Here is a 20,896-nt window from a genome sequence, read left to right as displayed (position 1 = left end):
GAGAGTCATCGAAGTTTGTTTATCTCATAAGAAGATGTACGACAAAGGAGCTGTAAGTGGATTCTCGCCAGTTATTTACGAGTTTCTGAGGTAATTTTCTCCTCTTCTATTCGTGAATTAGGGCTTCCTTTTGATTCCGCTTGATTTTGGAAATTGAATGGTTTGAGGATAAATTTGATGGCGATGTTTATCATTCACATCGTTCTTGTTTCTCGCGTGCCTTTGTTTGGTTTGATTGTGATTCTCTTGAGTTAGGTTTCATGAATTTGGGGTTTTTGTGGGTAAAGGGTTCTTGATTATTGGTGCTGAATTGATGCTTGATTTGTGATGATCGTTGAATTTTTCAGAATCTTTGTATGATATATCCACTGCCAATATTATTTCATATTAGGTCTGATTGTTTCAGTTTCATTACAAAAAATAAATATTTAACCCATTCCTTTAAATCACAAGTCCAAATGAGCTTAGTCAAGCTTGGTAGTGTTTTGAACTATTTTTCTGCTCTTGATTCTTTTCTTTCTTTCTTTGAACAGGTCAGGAAAGAGATGGAAACGGTAGACCAAAGTATAGCATAGCGGGTAAGTTGTAGAAGTTAGGCTTGCATACATTTTAGGGAAACTATAGGGTGTTGATCTGATTATTTGAGCTTAGTGATATTGTTGAAGTAAAGCAAATAATTTCTTGCTAATATTCATCCATGTGGTTATCAGATCTGTTTCTATGCTTTCATCAACACTCATTACTTGTTAGACTATAGAAGCAAGTTATCTTGTAATAATAAAAAGTTAGAATATTTGATAGTAGTCAGAATACAAGTGTGAAGGAGTTTGTTGTGTTAAGTCTAATAACGGTTATTCATTTGGATTCTTAGTTTTATTTTTTTATCAGATTATAATGAATCAGCAAATTAAGCAAAAGAAGTAAAGGCATCCCATCTTGTACCATTTTTTAGAATAAGGCAATTCATGTTATTATGACAAGATATTAATATTGATTTCAAGATATTAATATTGACAACGCTAGTAACCATTCAGATGGTTGTGGTCAGATTCAAAACGTTTAAATTCTGAGATAGGTATGTGTGTGTGTGTGTGTTTTTGTTTAGGTACGTCTCTTTGTGTGTTATGTTAGGTAAGTCTGATTTGATCATGTGTGTGAAATATTAGTGTTAGTGTCTAATTAGTGTTAAGTTCAAAGCTAAACAATGTCTCAGGGTGTTAGTACATGGTGTGACTTTTTCTTATGTCTCAGGTGTTTATGATTTTGTGTGATTTTGGTGTGTGTTTTTCCCTTGCCTGCAGGTTCAATGGGTTCACTATATTAACTTTGCTTGTAGGGTCTCCTTCAAAAAAAAAAAAACATGTAGTGTCATAAACAAATTGTAAGTAATTTATCTCTTCCAAATATTTGTAATGCCAAATTTATGCATGTAAATGTAAATGATATTTATGATTGATTTAATGAAATATGAGATTTTTTTATATTATTATTAGGTAATTTTTGGATATTCATTTATTATAAATGTAATTTAGTATATATATTTTTATTAAATAAATTGCTCTACATAAATAAGATGTAGTCTATATTGTTAAAATAGAATTTCATGGATATAAACTACAGTTAAAAAATGTAGTCTTCAAGAGAAAAGACTGGAGTCATATGCAAAGAGATAAGACTCCAGTGCAATAGATGCCACAAAAACACAGTAGTCTATCTAACTCAATTAATTATAACTACTCTTTAAAGATGTAGTGTTTATTGACTCTCAACTTGAACAACTACATCATAAAAATGTAGTCTTCAACATAAAAGAATGGAGTCATAGGCAAATAGATAAGACTCCAGTGCAATAGATGACACAAAAACGCGGTAGTCTGTCTAATTAAATCAATTAAGACTACTTGTTAAAACTGTAGTGTTTTTTTCTTATGTAATTGAGTTATATATAATTACATCATAACGCTGTAGTATTTATAGCTGAGACTTGTAAGACTACATCTATAAAATGTAGTTATATATTTTAACTACAGTCTTATAAAACAGATACACTACGGCCAAAAACTGGAGTCATAATCAAAGAGATAAGACTCCAGTGCAATAGATGACAGTCGGTAAACTGTAGTCGACTTAAAATGACTACGGCGTTCGGCAGTAGTTAGAGGCCAAATTTCTGGTAGTGACATGCGCACAGCACGGGCTGCGCCGCGCACCCCGCGCCGCTCCTCCTTTCGAAGAGAGCGCGCTCTCCTCAGGTCCCCACCATTCATTTCCAAACCAAAAAAAGGCGAAATGCTCTACATCGCCGTCCTGATCCACGGATAAGATAATGCCCAATGGCCGATCTACTACGTGAGCAAGGCCTTACTTGACGCTGAACGCGCTGCATCAAGATCAAGAAACTTTCTTTAGCTCACGTGATGGCAACTAAAAAACTGTGCTCGTATTTCCAGGCTCACCCTATCGCGGTCCAAAATGAGCACCCGATAGGTAAAGCTCTTCAAAAGGAACATCAACTCGCATGGCAATCGATCCCAAGAATTGAGCGAGTATGAGAATGAGTTCCACCCAAGAACAGCTATAAAGGGTCAGACCTTAGATGACTTTATGGAAGAATTCTCCTATACTTCCGACATGGGAAGAGCAGAAAATGACTCGACCAATGACTTGTTCGTACGAAAGAGAAAGGTTGACCCAACGGGTCTCATCTGGGAATTACACGTAGACAGAGCATCTAATGCCCGAGGGGTTGGCGCCGACATCATACTAACTAACCCCGACGGGGAAAACATATGATACGCCCTTCACTATGGTTTCCAGGCCTCCAACAAAGAGTCCAAGTATGAAGTCCTTATCGTAGGGATAGAGCTCGCACAAAAGCTCGGCTCCAAAAACCTGCGAATACGCTGCGACTCGCAGATGATCGTAAATCATGTTAAAAACGATTATATTGCAAAGGAGCCCAACATGGTCTCCTACCTAGTGAAGGCAAACTCCAAGCTCGATGCCTTCTTTTAGTTTGAGATCCTCCAGATCCCGAGAGAACAGAAATATGAGGCTGACACTCTTGCTCACCTCGGATCTAGCATCGATGAAGACGGATTGGGGACTATCCTAATCGAATCTCTACCACAACCATCCGTCTCCCGAGATGAAGTCGGAACCATAGAGAATACGCCTCAGCCAACATGGATGAGCCTGATTATCAAATTCTTCCGAAGAGGAGAACTCCCCGAAGACCGCAAGAAAGCCAACAAATTGAGAGCCCTAGCATCCAAGTATACGCTTCGAGATGATGTACTCTATCAAACACGGTTACTCAACACCGCTGCTCCTATGCCTCGATAGTGACGGGTCAACCAAGGTCCTCCGTGAAATCCACGAAGGCATTTGCGGGAACCACTCTGCTGGAATCTTCCTTGCACTCAAACAAGGCTATTTTCGGCCTACGATAAAGAAAGATGCATGCGAATGGGCAAAGCGCTGTGACAAATGCCAACGCTTCTCCGAATCCCAAGACAGTCACCAACTCCGCTGAGCAGCAGCATCATTCCACGACCCTTCGCCAAATGGAGCGTGGACATCATTGGCAAGCTCCCAAGAGCGCCAAGACAATACGAATACGCCATCATCGCCATCGACTACTTCAACAAATGGGTGAAAGCCGAGTCGCTTGCAAAGATCACCGAGGCAAATAAGACAAACTTCATGAACATCATCAACTGACACGGCATCCCTGCCTCAATTGCAACCGACAATGGCATGCAATTCGACAACGTGCGAGTAAGAGATATATGCAATCAACTAAAGATTAGCAAGACGTTCTACTCACTGCGTCATCCACATGCCCACGGTCAAGTCGAAGCAGTCAACAAGACTATAAAGAGCAATCTAAAAAAGAAGTTTGAAGACAAGAAAGGCGCATGGGCGGAAGAGCTACCATTCATCCTATGGGCGTACTGGACGACTGCCCGGAATGCCACCAGGGAAACTCATTTCTCCCTTGCATTATGAGTTGAGACTTTCAACGAGGAAAATAACGGCGAGGCCATACACCTAAAAGTTGGACTTAATCGACGAAAAGAGGTCAGGGGCACTCACCCCCTCTCTGCGCAAGAGCGCAAAGACAAAAAATACTATAACTCCATGATCAAGCGGCGAACCTTCGCCATCGGAAGCCTTCTACTCAAACGAGTGTTTCAAAACACCCAAGTACAAGGCGCCGGCGTCTGTTGTCAATGGTGCCTACAAGAAGAGTAGTAAACAATATTTATGTACATTTGATGTAATAAAGTCACATGAAGACTCTTGCTTTTAACTGCTGAATAATTAATAAAAGTTGAAATGTTCATTCATTCTTCCTTGTCTGTTTGAAGCTTTATGATAAACTATAGTCTTTAATCCTTAAACAAACCTAACGACAAATGAAGAGTCAAATATAGATTTGCATGAACAAACTCTTTATGGTTTGCTTAAAACATACACTCACAATCTAAGGATCAAAGGGCTATTGATCTCAATATGATTGTCAGGAGAATCTATAATGGCTGGTTATGGGACATTGAGAGTTGGAGACTCTATAGTTCTTCCTAGATATCTTTTGAAGGTACTGAATTGACCAGTGCACTTCTAGAGACAGAATAAGTAAAAACCATTTAACCTCTTATGTCTCGAAGTCACTATGTATGAATTGCATCGTGCTTACCTCAATCCTGAAATAAGACATGTCATTTCATAGCTTAGGTATTCTCATTTGAGAAAGTCAGAGTTCTAGATTCACTATGTGATATCAACAAGACCTATTGGTGAGGTACTAAGTTATGAAGACGTCACGAGTAACTTTGTGAAGATCTCATAGATTTGGAATTCATGTACAAGATTGCTGAAATGCAATGTATGAAGGGTAAAAAATAGATAATATTCAATGGATCCACTCATTACCATTAAGTAGAATTCTTGAGTAGAAAATACATTCATTTGAACCGAGAGATTTCAGTGTCAACTCTTTAGTGGAGTCAATTGACATTAAGCTAGAACTTGGAAAAGGTTTGTGAACTTTTGAGTCCAAGTATGCTAGCTCAAGCTTTGTTCATTTGGATCCATGAGGTCACTACCACAAATCATTAGAGTATGATTAGTTAAACTAGAAGCTAAGTCAAAATAAACACTAGACAAGTTTTATGAAAACTGTCTAAAGGGTAATTTTGTCCTTTTGGACATAGACGGATATGAATGTCAATAAATAATTTTTTTTTTTACATTGTCATATGATGACAATGAGATTAGATCACATGGCCAAGTTAAGGAATTGGGCCTTGAGATTGAATTTCATTTCATGGAATTGTATTTGAAAATTCTTAATGAGCTTTTCTTATGTTGTCATGAAAAAATAATGAAACATCTAGAAGCTCCTTCTAGAAGTCCAAACCGTCCATCCAAGCAAGATAGGAGATATTATTTTGTGCATTGATATATGAAGATACATGGCAAAAGAAAAAGAGGAAACAAATTTCCTCTAGAAGGAAATCAAAGGGGGAGCCCAAGACCAAGAGAGAGCAAGGAAAAGAGGAAACCAATTTGCTTCTAGAAGCATGGGAGTTGGACGTGTGAAATGAGGAAAAGAGTAAATGAAGATTTGCTCATGAATATGTTATATTCAATGGAAAAGAGGAAACTACCTTTTGAAGGTAATCCTCCTCCTATAAATACCCCACCTCATTCACAACTCACAACACACAATTTTAGAGATCGATAGCTTCTCTCTCTAGAATCAAAGCCACCCACCATCTCTCTCTCTCTCTCTATCTCTTCTTATCTCTTTTGTTTTGGCACCTAAGTCCTCATTAGACCTAGCATTTGTTTTAGCACTTTGGCTTAAAGACTTGTTCTTGAGTCATCATGTTTAAAAGTACCCACACACTAAATCCTAACCACACTCAAAGACTCTAGTGGTAGAAACTTTCGTGGTTGCTCACAGGTTCAAGTAGACTAGCGGGAGAGGCAAGCTGAGTGGGGAGATGAGCGTTTCAACCTTCCTAAGCCTTCTCAACATTCAAGCTCCATTCAAGGTTGGTACCAAGTAAAAACTAAAGTAGTTTTAAAATTTTAAATTATACGCTCATGCACTTTGTCTATGTTGTAAAAACGTTTTACGAGTTTTTAAAAAAAAATTTATATTCAGCCGCTCGCTAGAAGCGGTAATCTTTTCTTAAACCCTAAATCTATTCCAACAGCGTCCTCGGGCCAAACTGGGAAGGATCCTATAGAGTCCGCCAAGTCATACATGATGGGACCTACTACATTGAGTACACGGAAGATATCACGATCCGTCACTCAAGGAATGCGAAACACTTGAGGCAGTATTGCCAGTAGCCAGTGCTTCCCCCAATTGAATTGCTTTGTTTTCCCAGATTCAATAAGGCCTACGAGCCAATGTTTTAGGATTTCAAATTTTTCGCAATATAAATAAAGTTCGAGGTGTTCCCTTCAAAATCCACATCATCAAAGTTTTACTTACTTTATATCTTTTACTTATTGATTTTACTTACTATTATCAATATTTCCTTATTTATATTTTATAATACATACATATATATATATATATATATATATATATGATATTACCTATTTATATGTATATATTTATATGTAAAATAAAAAATCAAGTTTTTGAATATATATATATATATATATATATATATATATATATATTCCTATATATATGTATCTATGCATATAATTATCATAATTTTAATTTTTATGTGTAAAAAAATCAAGCTTTTAAATATATGTATGCATACATATAATTATCATAATTTTATTTTTTAATAGGTTTAAAAATATGTTATAAATTATATCATTAATTCATTATATGTCAATAATAATCAATAATATTTGAGTTTATATTAATAACTGTTACCATTTGAATACTATTTTATGATTTGTAGTGTGTATTTTGACTTTATTTGGTGTCTTGATTAGGTACCATTTGAGAACTATTTTATCATAATAATAAGTAAAAAATTATTTTGTATTTTGGCTTTTTATTAGGTATCAATTTTCATCAAAATTTATTTTGGGCCTTCTCAAAATTGAGGCCTAAAAAAACACTACTACAAATTGTGAATTTTACAACACCTAAAAACTGTTGTGAAATGATTCTACAACATTTATATACCATTGTGTAATCAAGTGTTGTAGAAAGCTTCTACAACACTTAAATAACCATTGTAGAATCCCGGGAATTTCACAACGCTTAGGAAACTGTTGTAAAAGCCCCCATATTTCAGATCAGTACGAAATAACCATTGTAAAATGTCGACTTTTCACAACACTTAATTTTAGTGTTGTTAAAAGTCGATTTTCACAAAACATAAATTAAGTGTTGTGAAAAGTCTGTTGTGTATGCCATAATATGTAGTAGTTAAATAGCTTTAGTACTCTTGGGGTTGGGTTGGGCTTGGGCCTCGCCGTGGGGGCGGCGAGGTTAAGGCCATGAGGGAGGGCCTTGCACCTTGCGAAGTCATCGGGGCTTGCTCTTGGGCGGACCTTGACGTGGCTTAAGGGACCTACCTCTGATGGCTGGGTCTCGCTTGTATCTCGTGGGAGCTACCCTTTTGACCGACTCTTGCTTGTGGCATGCGGGACATGTGCATTTGATGGCAAGGTCTTGCTTGTAGCCCGCGGGACCTGCCCTTCAGGTAGGGCCTCGCCTACAATTAGTGGGACCTATCTAAAAAGATTATAGATCCCGCCCTTTTCTTGGAGGGGCCTCTCTGAGTCCCGCTTGTACTTGGGCAGAGATTGGTCTGACGACGGCAAAGAATGATTTCATTTCTCATATTCCGCTACGTTTTGTTCGTTTCCGATAGACGAATTTTTACCCTTTAACATACAACAATATATGTCCATGTGCTCCAATTAAGACAGTTTAATCGACAATAGATGAAAATATGTGACAGATGAATTTTACCCAAGTTAGACAAATACATCCTACGTTCTACTTGAAAAGTGATTTTACCAACAAAATCAATCCAAAATTACAAAAATTGCAAACGATCGCAACTTTCTTTTTTCTCTTTTAACTTTTCTCTCAAATTTTTCTCCCCCCCTCTGTATATGATAATACAACAAACAAAGAAAAAGACAATGTGGGCGCACTAACTTTAAAGCCACAAACTTTAGATTGACGGGACTTGAGATAAACAGGTGGGAGACAATATCTAGACTAGATACATTGCAATGACATTGCGCAATAATTTCATTGGGGATTGATAGCTCAATAATTTCATTGGTGATTGATAGCTCAACAATAATAGTGACACTATTCTCGTCCAACCCAATTGAGATCCTTACTGAGAATTTGAAGTGACTAGAAATCATGAACAAGATGATGATCGAGATCAAGACGATGAAGACAACAACATTAAAGCCGGCAGAAGCGACACCTCGACGATCGATCCCTTTTACGTTGCTGGACGGAACTTACTTATTCCGTCGGTACAACTCTGTCGTTTACATTTATCGGCGGACGAAAAGCACGGCCGAATTCGCGGCGGTGCTGAGAGAGTCGTTGAGCAAGACTTTGGTCCACTTCTACCCGCTCGCCGGACGGTGCAGGCTCGACGGTGACAAAATCACAGAGATCGACTGCAACGGCGAGGGCGTACCCTTTGTTGAGGCCGAGACTGACTGCGACCTCAGAGATCTTGGAGATTTAGCTCCGTTGCCGGAGATGTCAGTTTTCCTCCCTTATATTGATCACAGCTCTCAAGACATTTCATCCTATCCTATGCTGGCGGTGCAGGTATGTCATATATATATATATATATATATATATATATATATATATATATATATATATATATATGTATGTATGTACATATATACACATAATATTAGCCTAACTATATGAAATTATGAATACTGATTCCAATGAGTGATAAAATCCTTTTTATTTTATTTTTTAAATTATAGATTATTCCTTTCATTAAAGTCGAAGAAGAGTGTATTAATTTTTTCAAAAAATCAACGATTTTTAATAGAAAATTTTCTTTTCAATGTATTTTCTTTTTCTTTTTAATTTGAACCTCGTACTATGAACAACTTAAGTTATTACGATTTTCCATCTAAATTTTGGAAAATTCTAATATGAAACGAAAACACTTCATTATGATGATTGGTAACTATAGAAGCAACCAAAATTTATAAATTTGCTAAATAGTCAATTTTTATAAATTTTATGTAAATTAGTCATTATGGTGATATGACATTGTTTAAAAGTTTTTAGCATTTTATTTATACCTTTAGAGTTTGATGATTATTTACAATTATTAACGAATGTCTACAATCATTAATGTCATTTTGGCTTTATTAATAAAATCTTAAATTTATAGTGTGCTTATTTACTTAAAATTTATCAAAAGTTAACTACATAATAAATATTGAATTTTCATATACTAACATATTAGAGAACTCAATTTAAAACCTTCCTTTAGGATGTGTATTGAACCTTAAAAAGGTGCGCATATGAAAATCTATTTTTCTTGTGTTATTTCGAGAGGAAATTTGAGGAAAATATTTACTGAATAAAATTGTATAACTAAAATATAGAACTTATATTTTTTCTTGAAAAAAGTAATGAAAAAAATCAAGCGAACTGCTGATGTAAATGCTTATACGATATTAGTATAATGATAAAGTTTTAAGTGCATTTTTTTCCTAATTAATCCGTCAAGTTTTACTTAAACTCTCTCAAATGCTAAGATTCTCTCACTTCCATTCAATAAATTCACCAATTGGTTGATGCATGCTCACGATGATACGTGATCTTAGAATATTACGAGAACAAATCCAACCTTCATCACTGACAAATAAGTGGATTGCAAGAGATAGAGATTTACGCAAAGATAGAACAAACAATTTTTCTCTCAAGCACAATTTTCTTAAAAACTCACAATGCATATGAAAACTCGTATGGGTATAATCTAATATTTATATGAGTCAAACCCTACCCATGATGCGTTTAATAGAGTTTCTTAGAAAATCGTAACTAATTAATTGTGAAAGAGAATATTAGAAATATATATATAGAGAGAAACGGCGTGGCTCGGAGACCACCTCTAAGTCAGCGAATTTCGACGGCGTCCGGTTACTTCGTTTCGCTTTCGACACGGCGCAATGTATTTTCAGTAATATTTCGGCACAAACGTGAATTTTCGGCGACATTCAAGGTGACTGTGGAGAAAGGTTGGAGACCACACGTAATAATTGCAGATGTAAAATGAATTTGGCTGAAGCACTCAAGAAGAAGATAAGATATAAAACCCTAATAAGCTTGGGCTGCAACTTAGTGTATGACTAATGTATTTAATACATAAAAATGGCCCATTAACAAAAAAAAGTCCACGAAGCTTGTGATCTGCATAATAAACATTGATATTGTACTACACACGTACGTACAGTACAGGATATACGATAAAGAGATACCATTTCCCAATTTGATTTTATTTTTATTTTGACACTATTACATATTTCATTTTCTGGTGCAGAAAGGTATCCGGTGCGACATGTCGCATATAAATATGGGCATTGGGTGCGACACGTCCGGTGCGATATGTCGCACCTAAAAGTTTTAAAAATTTTAAGCGGACTTAAAATCCCTCCCCTTATTTTTAATTTCCTGAATTGAAATTTATTTTTTTAGTATCCAGTGCGACATGTCACACCTAATGCTCATTTAGGTGAAACATGTCGCACCCAATATGAGCTGAAAGTATTAGGTTAAAATTATAAAACACCGCTCCTTCTTCACGCCTCTCTCTCTCTCTCTCTCTCTTTCTCTCTCTCTCTCTCTCTCTCTCTCTCTCTCGTCCATCTGCCGCTACCCGTCCCCCTCGCCGCCGCCCATCCTCCTCGGTACTCGTCCTCCTCGCCGCCACCTCTCCTCATCGCCACCGAGCCTAGGTAAGCTCTCTCCCTCGGCCGACGACCTCCACCACCTCTGTCGTCCAAGAACGCGAGGGCCGACCTCTTTTGCTCTCCGCCCTCCAACAGAGCACAACGCCTCCTCCCTCGCCCGTCGAGGGCGAGGCCAGCAAGGGAGGAGGGGGAGGAGGAGCGACGAGGGCTGAGGCTCGGTGAGGGAGGAGGGGGAGGTCAGCGAGGGAAGATGGGGAGGAGGGGGAGGCCAACAAGAGAGGAGGGGGAGGCCGACGAGGGATGATGGGGAGGAGGAGCGGAGATGGCCGAGGCCTGGCGAGGGAGGAGGGGCGGCGTACAAATCTTTTTTTCTTTAATTAAAATAACGTATTAGTTGCGACATGTCGCACCTAATACTCGTTTTTTTAGATTTTCTGAAGCAAAATAGGTGCGATTTTGGCTGCGACATGTCGCACCAAAAAGTGTCACACCTAATATGTAACACTTTTAGGTGCGACATGTCGCACCCGAAGCCTTTAACGACGGACTTTTGGGTGCGAATCGTCGCACCTAAAGTCGCACCCGAAGACCTTTCAGATGCGACATTTTGGGTAACGGGTGCGACTTTCGTCGGACCCGATGCCTATATTTATAGTAGTGTGACAAGAATATTAGTATTATTGTTGATAAGTTTCTCAATTACTAAAATAAATAAATAAATATATATATATATATATATATATATATATATATACTTTACTCAGGTATGAACTAATGTCTATATCGTAGTATATATATATATATATATATATATATACTTTACTCAGGTATGAACTAATGTCTATATAGTAGTGTATATATATATATATATATATATATATATATATATATACACATATATCATTCTATACATTTTATAAGGTTAAAATTAGAAGGTATATATGTATATATACTCTTGAAATATTTTTCAAAATTATTTCCGTTTGACTTTCCATTAGCATGTCGATTTTCCATTTAAAACCGGCATTTTCAGTTTCCCTATTCCACATTTTTTGCATTCGAATTTTCGTCGGCGTGTCGATTTTCCGTAATTCAAGAGACGCAAAACGGCGTCGAAAACTTCATTTTGACCTTGGTTTTGTATGCCCAACCAACTATCACTACTACAAATTTGGTTTTCTGATGCGCATGACTATCAGATGCGACTAGTCGCACCTAAAAGTCGCATCTAAACGATTTTCGGGTGCGACTAGTCGCACCAGACTGTCAACCAGAAGTCCAAAAAATTCCGCTTAAATTATTTTTTCTTTTGAGTATCAGGTGCGACTTTTCGCACCAGATAGTTTAAAAAACTTTTAGGTGCGACAAAGTCGCACCTGATTGTTTAAAATTTTAAGCGGGCATTCTTTCTTTCTTTATCTTGCTCGTTTTTCTTCTATTCTCTCTTCGTCTTCATTTCGCTCGGTCACCTGCAGAGAACAAGAAAAAAAAATCCAGCAAGTTATAAGTTAATACATGATGAGAAGCTAGTTATAAGTTATAACTATACATACAGTCAAAATAGATGATTTATCTTGACTGAACCAAGGATTAAAATACTGATACCGAAGTTCTGATTTTACTGATATATCGACTATTGAAGGATATATCAATGGTACCGATGATATATCGACAACAAATAGTACTGATGATATATCGATAATATATCGACTAATGATCAATATATCGAAAAAAATCTTATACCAAATATATTTTAAAAAAATATAAATATATATGTCTCCAAATCCAAAATATTAAGTATATTTTTATTTATTTATAAACTCAAAATACACACTACGAATTATAAAATAGTACCAATTTTTAATATAAACTAAAAAATGATTGGTTATTATATATATATAATGAACTAATTATATAATTATTAAAAATAAAATTATGATAATTATATGTATATATACATGTATATAGGAATATATATATATATATATATATATATTCAAATAGCTTGCATTTTTACATACACGTGTCGCACCAGATACCTTTCCAGAAAACCAAAAGTTTCGCTAATTTTAAGTGGTATCGGGTGCGACATGTCGCCCCTACAAGTTTAAAAAATTTTAGGCGGGCTTAAAATCCCTTCTCTTAATTTTACTGTCCTAAATTGAAATTTAACTTTTTTAGTATCTAGGGCGACATGTTGCACCTACTGCTCATTTAGGTGCGACATGTCGCACTTGATATGAGCAACAGGTGCGACATGTCGCACCTGAAAGTATTAGGTGTTGGAATTGATCTAGGGTTTACGAAAAAGTTTAACGCTTCGGGTAAGCGGCAGAAATTTAAAATTTTTCTTTTGACAAGTAAAACGATTTTACTAACCTAGATAAAGAGCAAGTACACATAAATAAAAATTATTACGAGCATTATAAATTTACTAACGTTTTTAGAAGCTTGAACGTTGAGAAGCTTTCGGAAGGTTGCAACGTTCGTCTCCCCTCACATCACGTCTCTCTTCTTTCCTCGGCAACTCGAGCAACCACGAAAGTTTCTAACACTATGATCACTAGAGAGAAAAGGAATTAGTTTTTGGGCACTTTTTAAACACGACGACTCGAGAACAAGTCTCAAAGTCGAAGAGCTAAAAACACTAGGTCAAATGAGGACCTAGGTGCCAAAACAAAAACGAAAGAAAACTAGAGAGAGAGATAGAGAGGAGTTCGGCCACCACAAGGTCAAGAGAGAGAAGCTCTCAATCTCTAACTTATGTGGAATGAATAAAATGAGAGGAATGGGGGCTCTATTTATCGGAGAGATTTTACCTTCAATAAGGTAGTTACCTCTTCTATAGAATATCACATATTCATGAGCAAATATTTCCCTTTTTCTATCCAAGTCACACGGCCAACATAAGCCGTCATGACACCTTGGATTTGTTTCCTCTTTTATTTTTCTTCTCCCTTGACTTGTCTTGACCAAAATTGTACTTTCCTTCTAGAGGAAATTTGTTTCCTCTTTTTCTTTTGGCAAGTATCTTGATACATTAATGCACAAAATAATCTCTCCTATTTCTCTATAGGGTGGGCGGCCAAGTCTCTCTAGAAGTAGCTTTTAGAAGCTTCTTCATTTGTTCATGACACCATGAGAAAGGCCCATTAAGAATTTTCAATAAAACTCTTATGAAATGAAATTAATCCACAAGGCCTAAACAAACTAACTTGGCCGGGTGGATGCAAGTCATCAAATGACCATGTCAAAAAATTTATTGGCATTCATTTCATACTATGTCCAAAAAGACAAAAATACCCTTTTTACAATTTTCGTAAAACTTGTCTCGTCTTGTTTTGACTTAGCTTCTAGTTTAACTATTCCTACTCGATATGATTTGTGACAGTGACCTCATGGATCCAAATGAACAAAGCTTGAGCTAAATACTTGGACTCAAAAGTTCACAAACCTTTTCCAATTTTAGCTTAATGTCAACTGACTCCACTAAAGAGTTGACACTGAAAATCTCTCGGTTCAAATGAATTTATTTTCTACTCAAGAATTCAACCTAATTATAATGAGTGGATCCACTGAATATTATCTATGTTTACCCTTCATGAATATCATCAGCTAGTCGGGATTTACAAAATTACCATTTTACCCTTCTAGCTGTTATTTCCTCAACTCCTTTGTCGCTTGTGAATAAGTTAGAAACAATGTAATGACGAGGAGCTAACAAGTCACATTGTTTCATCCAAAAAAGTCAAGACTCAATTTGGACACTGACTAGTTCATGTATTCACATTCAAAGCAACAAAGCATGAGGTGATATACATTGCATTTAAGCCATCTTGTACATGAATTCCATATCTATGAGAACTTCACAAAGTTACTCATGACATCTTCACAACTTAGTACTTCACCAAGAGGTCTTGTTCAGAATCACATAGTGAGTCCGAACTCTGACTTTTTCAAATGAGAATACGTAAGCTGTGAAATGGCATGTCTCATTTGAGGATTAAGGTAAGCATGATGAAATTCATACGTAGTGACTTCGAGGCATAAGAGGTTAAATGGTTTGTTCTTATCTTGTCTCTAGAATTGCACTGGTCAATTCAGTACCTTCGGAAGATACCTCGAAGAACTATAGAGTCTCCAACTCTCAATGTCCCATAACCAGACATCATAGATTCTCCTAACAATCGTACTGAGGTCAATAGTCCTTTGACCCTTAGATTACGTATATATCGTTTTAAGCAAACCATGAAGAGTTTGTTCATGTAAATCTACATTTGTCTCTTCATGTGTTGTTAGGTTTGTTTATGGACTAAAGACTAAGGGTTTATCATAAAGCTTCAAACAGACAAGGTAGAATGAATGAACGTATCAACTTTTATTAATAAATAAGAAATTACAAGCAAGAGTCTTCGTGAGACTATATTACATCAAATGTACATGAATAGACGCTACTACTCTTCTTGTGGGCACCATTGACAACATTAGGTTCAAATTATAAAACTCCGCTCCCTCTTCTTCTTCTTCACGCTTCTCTCATTCTCTCTCTCTCTCCCCTCTTCCGCCGCCCGTCCTCCTCACCGCCGCCTCTCCTCCTTGCACCGAGCCTAGGTAAGCTATCTCACTCGTCCGACGACCTCGCCACCTCTGGCGAGCTCCTCTGCCGTCCAAGACCGTGAGGGCCGACCTCTTTTGCTCTATGCCCTCCAACAGATCACAACGCCTCCTCCCTCGCCGATCGAGGGCGAAGCCGTCAAGGGAGGAAGGGGGGACAGGCGATGAGGGCTGAGGCCTGGCAAAGGAAGAGGGGGAGGTCGGCGAGAGAAGATGGGGAGGAGGGGTTGGAGGGGGAGGCCGGCGAGGGATGTGGGAGAGGAGCGGCGGCGATGTTGAGGCCTGACGAGGGAGGAGGGGCGGCGTACAAATCTTTTTTTAATTACAAGAACGTATTAGGTTCGCACCTAATACTCATTTTTTTAGATTTTCTGAAGCCAAATAGATGAGACTTTGATTGCGACATGTCATACTGAAAATTATCGCACCTAATATGTGACACTTTTAGGTGCGACATGTCGAACTCGAAACCTATAACGACGGACTTTTGGGTGCGATAATGTCGTACCTAAAATCGCACCCGAAGAACTTTCGGGTGCGACATTTTGGGTATCGGGTGCGACTTTCAACGCACCCGATGCCTATATTTATAGCAGTGTCATAAGAATATTAGTAGTATCGTTGATAAGTTTCTCAATTATATATATATATATATATATATATATACATACTTTACTCAGGTATGAACTAATGTCGATATAGTGTGTGTATATATATATATATATATATATATATATATATATCATTCTATATATAAGTATTTTTGAAATATTTTTCAACATTATTTCCGTTTGATTTTCAATCAGCATATCGATTTTCCATTTAAAAACGGCATTTCAGTTTTTGTTTTTCACATTTTTTCCGTTCGATTTTCCATAATTCATGAGACTCGAAAACGGCATGTCGAACCATGGTTTTGTATGCCCAACCAACTATATATGATGAGAAGCTAGTTATAAGTTATAACTATACTTAAGCATAAAGTCAGAATAGATAATTTATCTTGACCGAATCAAGGATTGAAATACTGATACCGGAATCGATACCGAGGTTCTGATTTTACTGATATAACGACTATCGACGGATATATCGATCGTACCGATCATATATCGATGGTATCGATAATATATCGACTACAAATAGTACTGATGATATATCGATAATATATCGACTAATGATCAATATATCGACAAAAATCCTATACGAAATATATTTTTCAAAAAATCCAAAATATAAATGTCTCCAAATCCAAAATATTAAATATATTTTAATTTATTTTATAAACTCAAAGTACACACTACAAATTATAAAACAATTTTTAATATAAACTAAAAAATGATTGATTATTATATATATAATGAATTAATTATATAATTTATAATATATTTTTAATAATTATTAAAAAATAAAATTATGATAATTATATGTATATATACATATATAAAGGAATATATATATATATATATATATATATTCAAATAGCTTGATTTTTTCTCTCACGTACAAAAAATAAAATTATGATAATTATATGTGTGTTTATATATATATATATATATATATATATATATTTAAAAGCTTGATTTTTATATTACATATAAATATATTCGTATAAATAGGTATTGTCATATGTAGTTTATATATATTATAAAATATAAATAAAGAAATATTGATAATACCAAGTAAAACCAATAAGTAAAAGATATAAAGAATAAAGAATTTGAAATAAAAATAAAAAGAAATAAAGGAAAAAAATAAAAGAAATAAAGGAAAAAAATAAAAAATAAAATTTTTTATTTTCTTTTATTACAAAAATTCAAATTTGGACGATATTCGTCGATATTTATAATTTTTAACTAATAAAAGATTTGGATTTTTTATCGATATATCATCGATTTTTAATGATATTTATAATACTATAACGATTATTACTGATATTTTGCCGAGACCTCATATGTAACAATATATTAGCGATATATCGTTGATATTTTAATCCTTGGATCGAACTAAAATCTTTGGTCAGGCCGGAATAGATTTTTTCGGCCAATGATGACCTGAATTCTAGGAAATAAAATGGGGTCATTTTCGATATAAAATTGGAACTATCCCTTCTCGTTTTATATTTTAAAAAAAAGTTAATGAAGCACGCCTCTCGTTAAATCCTGGTAGATGGTAGTGCATGAAGTCGTATTTATAAATATCCAAATTTACAAAAAAAAAAATTAAATAAAAAACTTTGTCGTTAAGGTTTACGTTTGAGAAATCATAAGCAAAATCATCCATGAGGTTGATGTTGACGAATGTCTTTTAAGATTGTATTGAATGAAGAGGTCAATTAATGTTCTCCCACCATTAAAGCCTTGACCATTTCAGAGCATCTACTACACTACATATCATAGGTAATGTGTCCCAGGTCACGAAATACGGTTTTAGATGAAACAGTTTACACTTGCGTAGTAAGTATGTCATGAGTTATAGTTGGCAAGATGGGAAACATGTTTTGGTGTTGCCTCCACCACGTCAAGATGTCAATATTACTTTGCCGCATGTAACAAAACTGTGGAGTGTTAATAGTGTGATCCAGTCGTATATAGGGGTTTTTGAGCCCTACTTGTACCTCTTCGAAATAAACTTTGAGATGCATTAATCACACCCCATAAATAGCGACGAAGGGTCCGAAACATTCCACGACTTGTTAATTCATTGCGGGGTGGCCTCAGTTCGAGAGGTTGATCGATCTTCACTTGATAAGTTCTTAAAAGCTCATATAAAACCGTACATGCCCTTAAAGTGATCATGTGAAACGTAATCTTTGCAAGTAAAATCCTTTGGTGTAAAACATTTAAATACCCATAAGATTTAATTTGGGGGTCTAAAATGCATGAAAAAGATAAATGAGAACTTAATTTTTCTGTAAAACATGCAAGTTTGAAAAATCGTAAAATTGTTGTTATTTTTAAGATGTTGGGAATTTAAATATATATATATATATATATATATATATATATATATAATGAATAGATAAATGAGTAGTAGGTGTCTAAACAAGAGATAAAGTAGAAGTTCAATTTTTAAAAATGTTGAAAAATATGGGAAAAAAACATTAGCAATCGTAACATCATAATGGGTAATCGTAGTGTTACCATACCTGTTTACATATGATACAATCACATTATAATGATCCTCCGATAAAAAGTTGGTTAACATTGAAAGTGTTGAGTTCCAACGTTCTCTCGTTAAGACCATTAAGTAAAATCTCTCAAAGTTGTCTACTCTGGTTGTTAACTATTAATCAGCTTATGGCGTTTCTAGTTTTTGTACAAAACAAATCACAATGGTTTGGATCTGGCTTTAAGTATGAGTGGTACATCTATAGTGCAAAAGGTTATCCACATCAGGTAGTCTTTTCGTCTTAAACCTATAATAATAGGATCAATACTTGTTACATTGCGTAAGGTTACGAAAATAATCTTATTACGTAAATTTCAGTCTTCTACAACTCCTAGAAAACAATTTCGGAAGAAGTGCTTCCAGGATATGCCAAGTATTTCCAGTTCCCATAAGGAATTTGAAATTGCGGGTTGCTATCCCTACCGGAACATGCAACTTTGGAAACAATCGGAACCAGTATTTTTGTTTCTCCCAATTCTGATGCCTCAAGTTTATGTAACAAATCCAAGAAGAGAATTACAAAGCTAATTAATACAGTCATTGCAAATTATCTCTCTATTGTCATGAATACATCGAAATAAATTATAAGAATGTTAAAATCTTTAAATTTGTTAGTGTAACTTGAAATAACATATAATTTAAGATTAGCCACATCTACCCTAAAAAAAATTAAAAAAAAAAAATTCACTTCTAAATATATAATATAAATCATAAATGTTTTAGGCCAAAAAGGTACAAAAAAACTAAAATAGGATGAGGGACTTATAAAGATAGGCTAATAAGCAATATTTGTGGCCAAGTACTTAATGCTTAAATCGCGTTTCAGGTGACTAATTTCAGGTGCGGTGGCGTCTCAGTCGGCGTCCGCGGAGAACACCACGGTATGGACGGATCATCAGCTTTCCATCTTGTTAAGTCGTGGTCAGAGATTGCTCGCGGTCTCCAAATTTCAACTCAACCATTTCTTGACCGTGCTTTACTACTTTGCCCTCGCGACCCTCCTCAACCCAAGTTCGATCACCCGGAATTTGAACACCGCCAAATCTCTCACACAATAACCGACGACAACGTCAAGGTTTCCACTTTGAGGCTTACTAAGGACCAGCTGGACCAGTTGAAAGGCACGGCGTCGACAGAGAAAAATGGTGATGAGAGTTGTTATAGCACATTTGAGGTTTTGGCGGGGCATATATGGAAATGTGTGTGCAAAGCCCGCGGGATCGGAAGCGAAGAAGAGACGAGGCTGACGTTCCCGGTGAACTCTAGGATCGGTAATAGGTGGAAGCCACAGCTGCCACTTGGCTTCTTCGGCAACGCCGCGTTTCGCGCCGTTTCAGTCTCTCGGGCTGGAGATCTGGTGTCAAAGCCGCTGTGTTACGCTGCGGCCAAAATTCGCGAGGCGTGGGCCCGGATGGACAACGAGTACTTGAGATCCATGATCGATCATCTCGCGCTTATGTCTGATGATCCAACGGCTATCCGAAAAGGGAATTATCTTTTCTACAGTCCCAATTTCCAGATAACTAGTTGGGCTAAGATGGGGCTCAGTGACGCTGATTTCGGCTGGGGTCCGCCGATTTACACTGGCCCTGGGAGCCTTACGTACGAGAAGGCTTTCATTTTCCCAAGTGATGGTCATCACACTACTTGTGGGTTATCTGTTGCCATATCTTTGCGGCCTCAGCACATGGAAATCTTTGAGAAGGTACTTTATGAGTTTTGAGGGTTACTAAGTTTAGACAAAGTCGAATTATTAATTTTTAGTTGCGCTGCTGTCCAGTTATTATTATTTACTTAACTTATTGTCTACACATTATATAAATTAAATAACTTCATTGTCTTTCCCTTCATTAAGTCTTGAAAAACTCATAAATCGTGATGCAAAGCTACAGTTTTTTTAATAACGTTAGTAACAACAGAAGGCGGGATTTTTTTTTTATCATTGACACCGGTAAAAACGTACTTCCCATATGTTGCATATTTTTAGTTACTCATAGTTTTGAAAATACACTGTACTCCTAAAAAAAATAACCCTAAAAAAATTTGGACTTTTATTTAATTTTAAAATGTATCTATAATGGTCAAATCCACTTTTATTAAATTAGCTCTATTTAATCGCATTTTATCTGCATAAGAAATCAAATTTGAATCTGATATTTTAATTCATTCCTTAGAGATGATGTCTACAATTTATATA

At 36.0% G+C, this 20,896-nt stretch overlaps 1 protein-coding gene across 1 annotated transcript; it reads left to right on the top strand.

The window, feature by feature from the left end:
• Nucleotides 1-8,188: 8,188 nt before the first annotated feature.
• Nucleotides 8,189-20,547, top strand: LOC149390483 (shikimate O-hydroxycinnamoyltransferase-like). The gene is made up of 2 exons (XM_089621223.1): nt 8,189-8,803; nt 19,526-20,547. Exons 1-2 carry the CDS (start codon nt 8,378-8,380, stop codon nt 20,420-20,422), a joined length of 1,323 nt encoding a protein of 440 aa, XP_089477349.1. The 5' UTR covers nt 8,189-8,377; the 3' UTR covers nt 20,423-20,547.
• The last annotated feature ends 349 nt before the right edge of the window (nt 20,548-20,896 follow it).

This window comes from Urtica dioica, chromosome 7 (assembly GCF_054948205.1).
Source record: "Urtica dioica subsp. dioica isolate 48M chromosome 7, U.dioica_male_clone48M_v1_H2, whole genome shotgun sequence".
Classification (NCBI taxonomy): Eukaryota; Viridiplantae; Streptophyta; class Magnoliopsida; order Rosales; family Urticaceae; genus Urtica; species Urtica dioica.
Note: the sequence above shows the minus strand (reverse complement) of the source record. Positions and strands in the feature narration are given on the sequence as shown.

Excerpts from the sequence above, each read along its gene's own strand:
- LOC149390483 (XM_089621223.1), top strand. The coding sequence starts at position 8,378 with ATGAACAAGATGATGATCGAGATCAAGACGATGAAGACAACAACATTA. Across the intron at positions 8,804-19,525 it reads ATCCTATGCTGGCGGTGCAG|GTGACTAATTTCAGGTGCGG; the intron begins GTATGTCATATA and ends ATCGCGTTTCAG.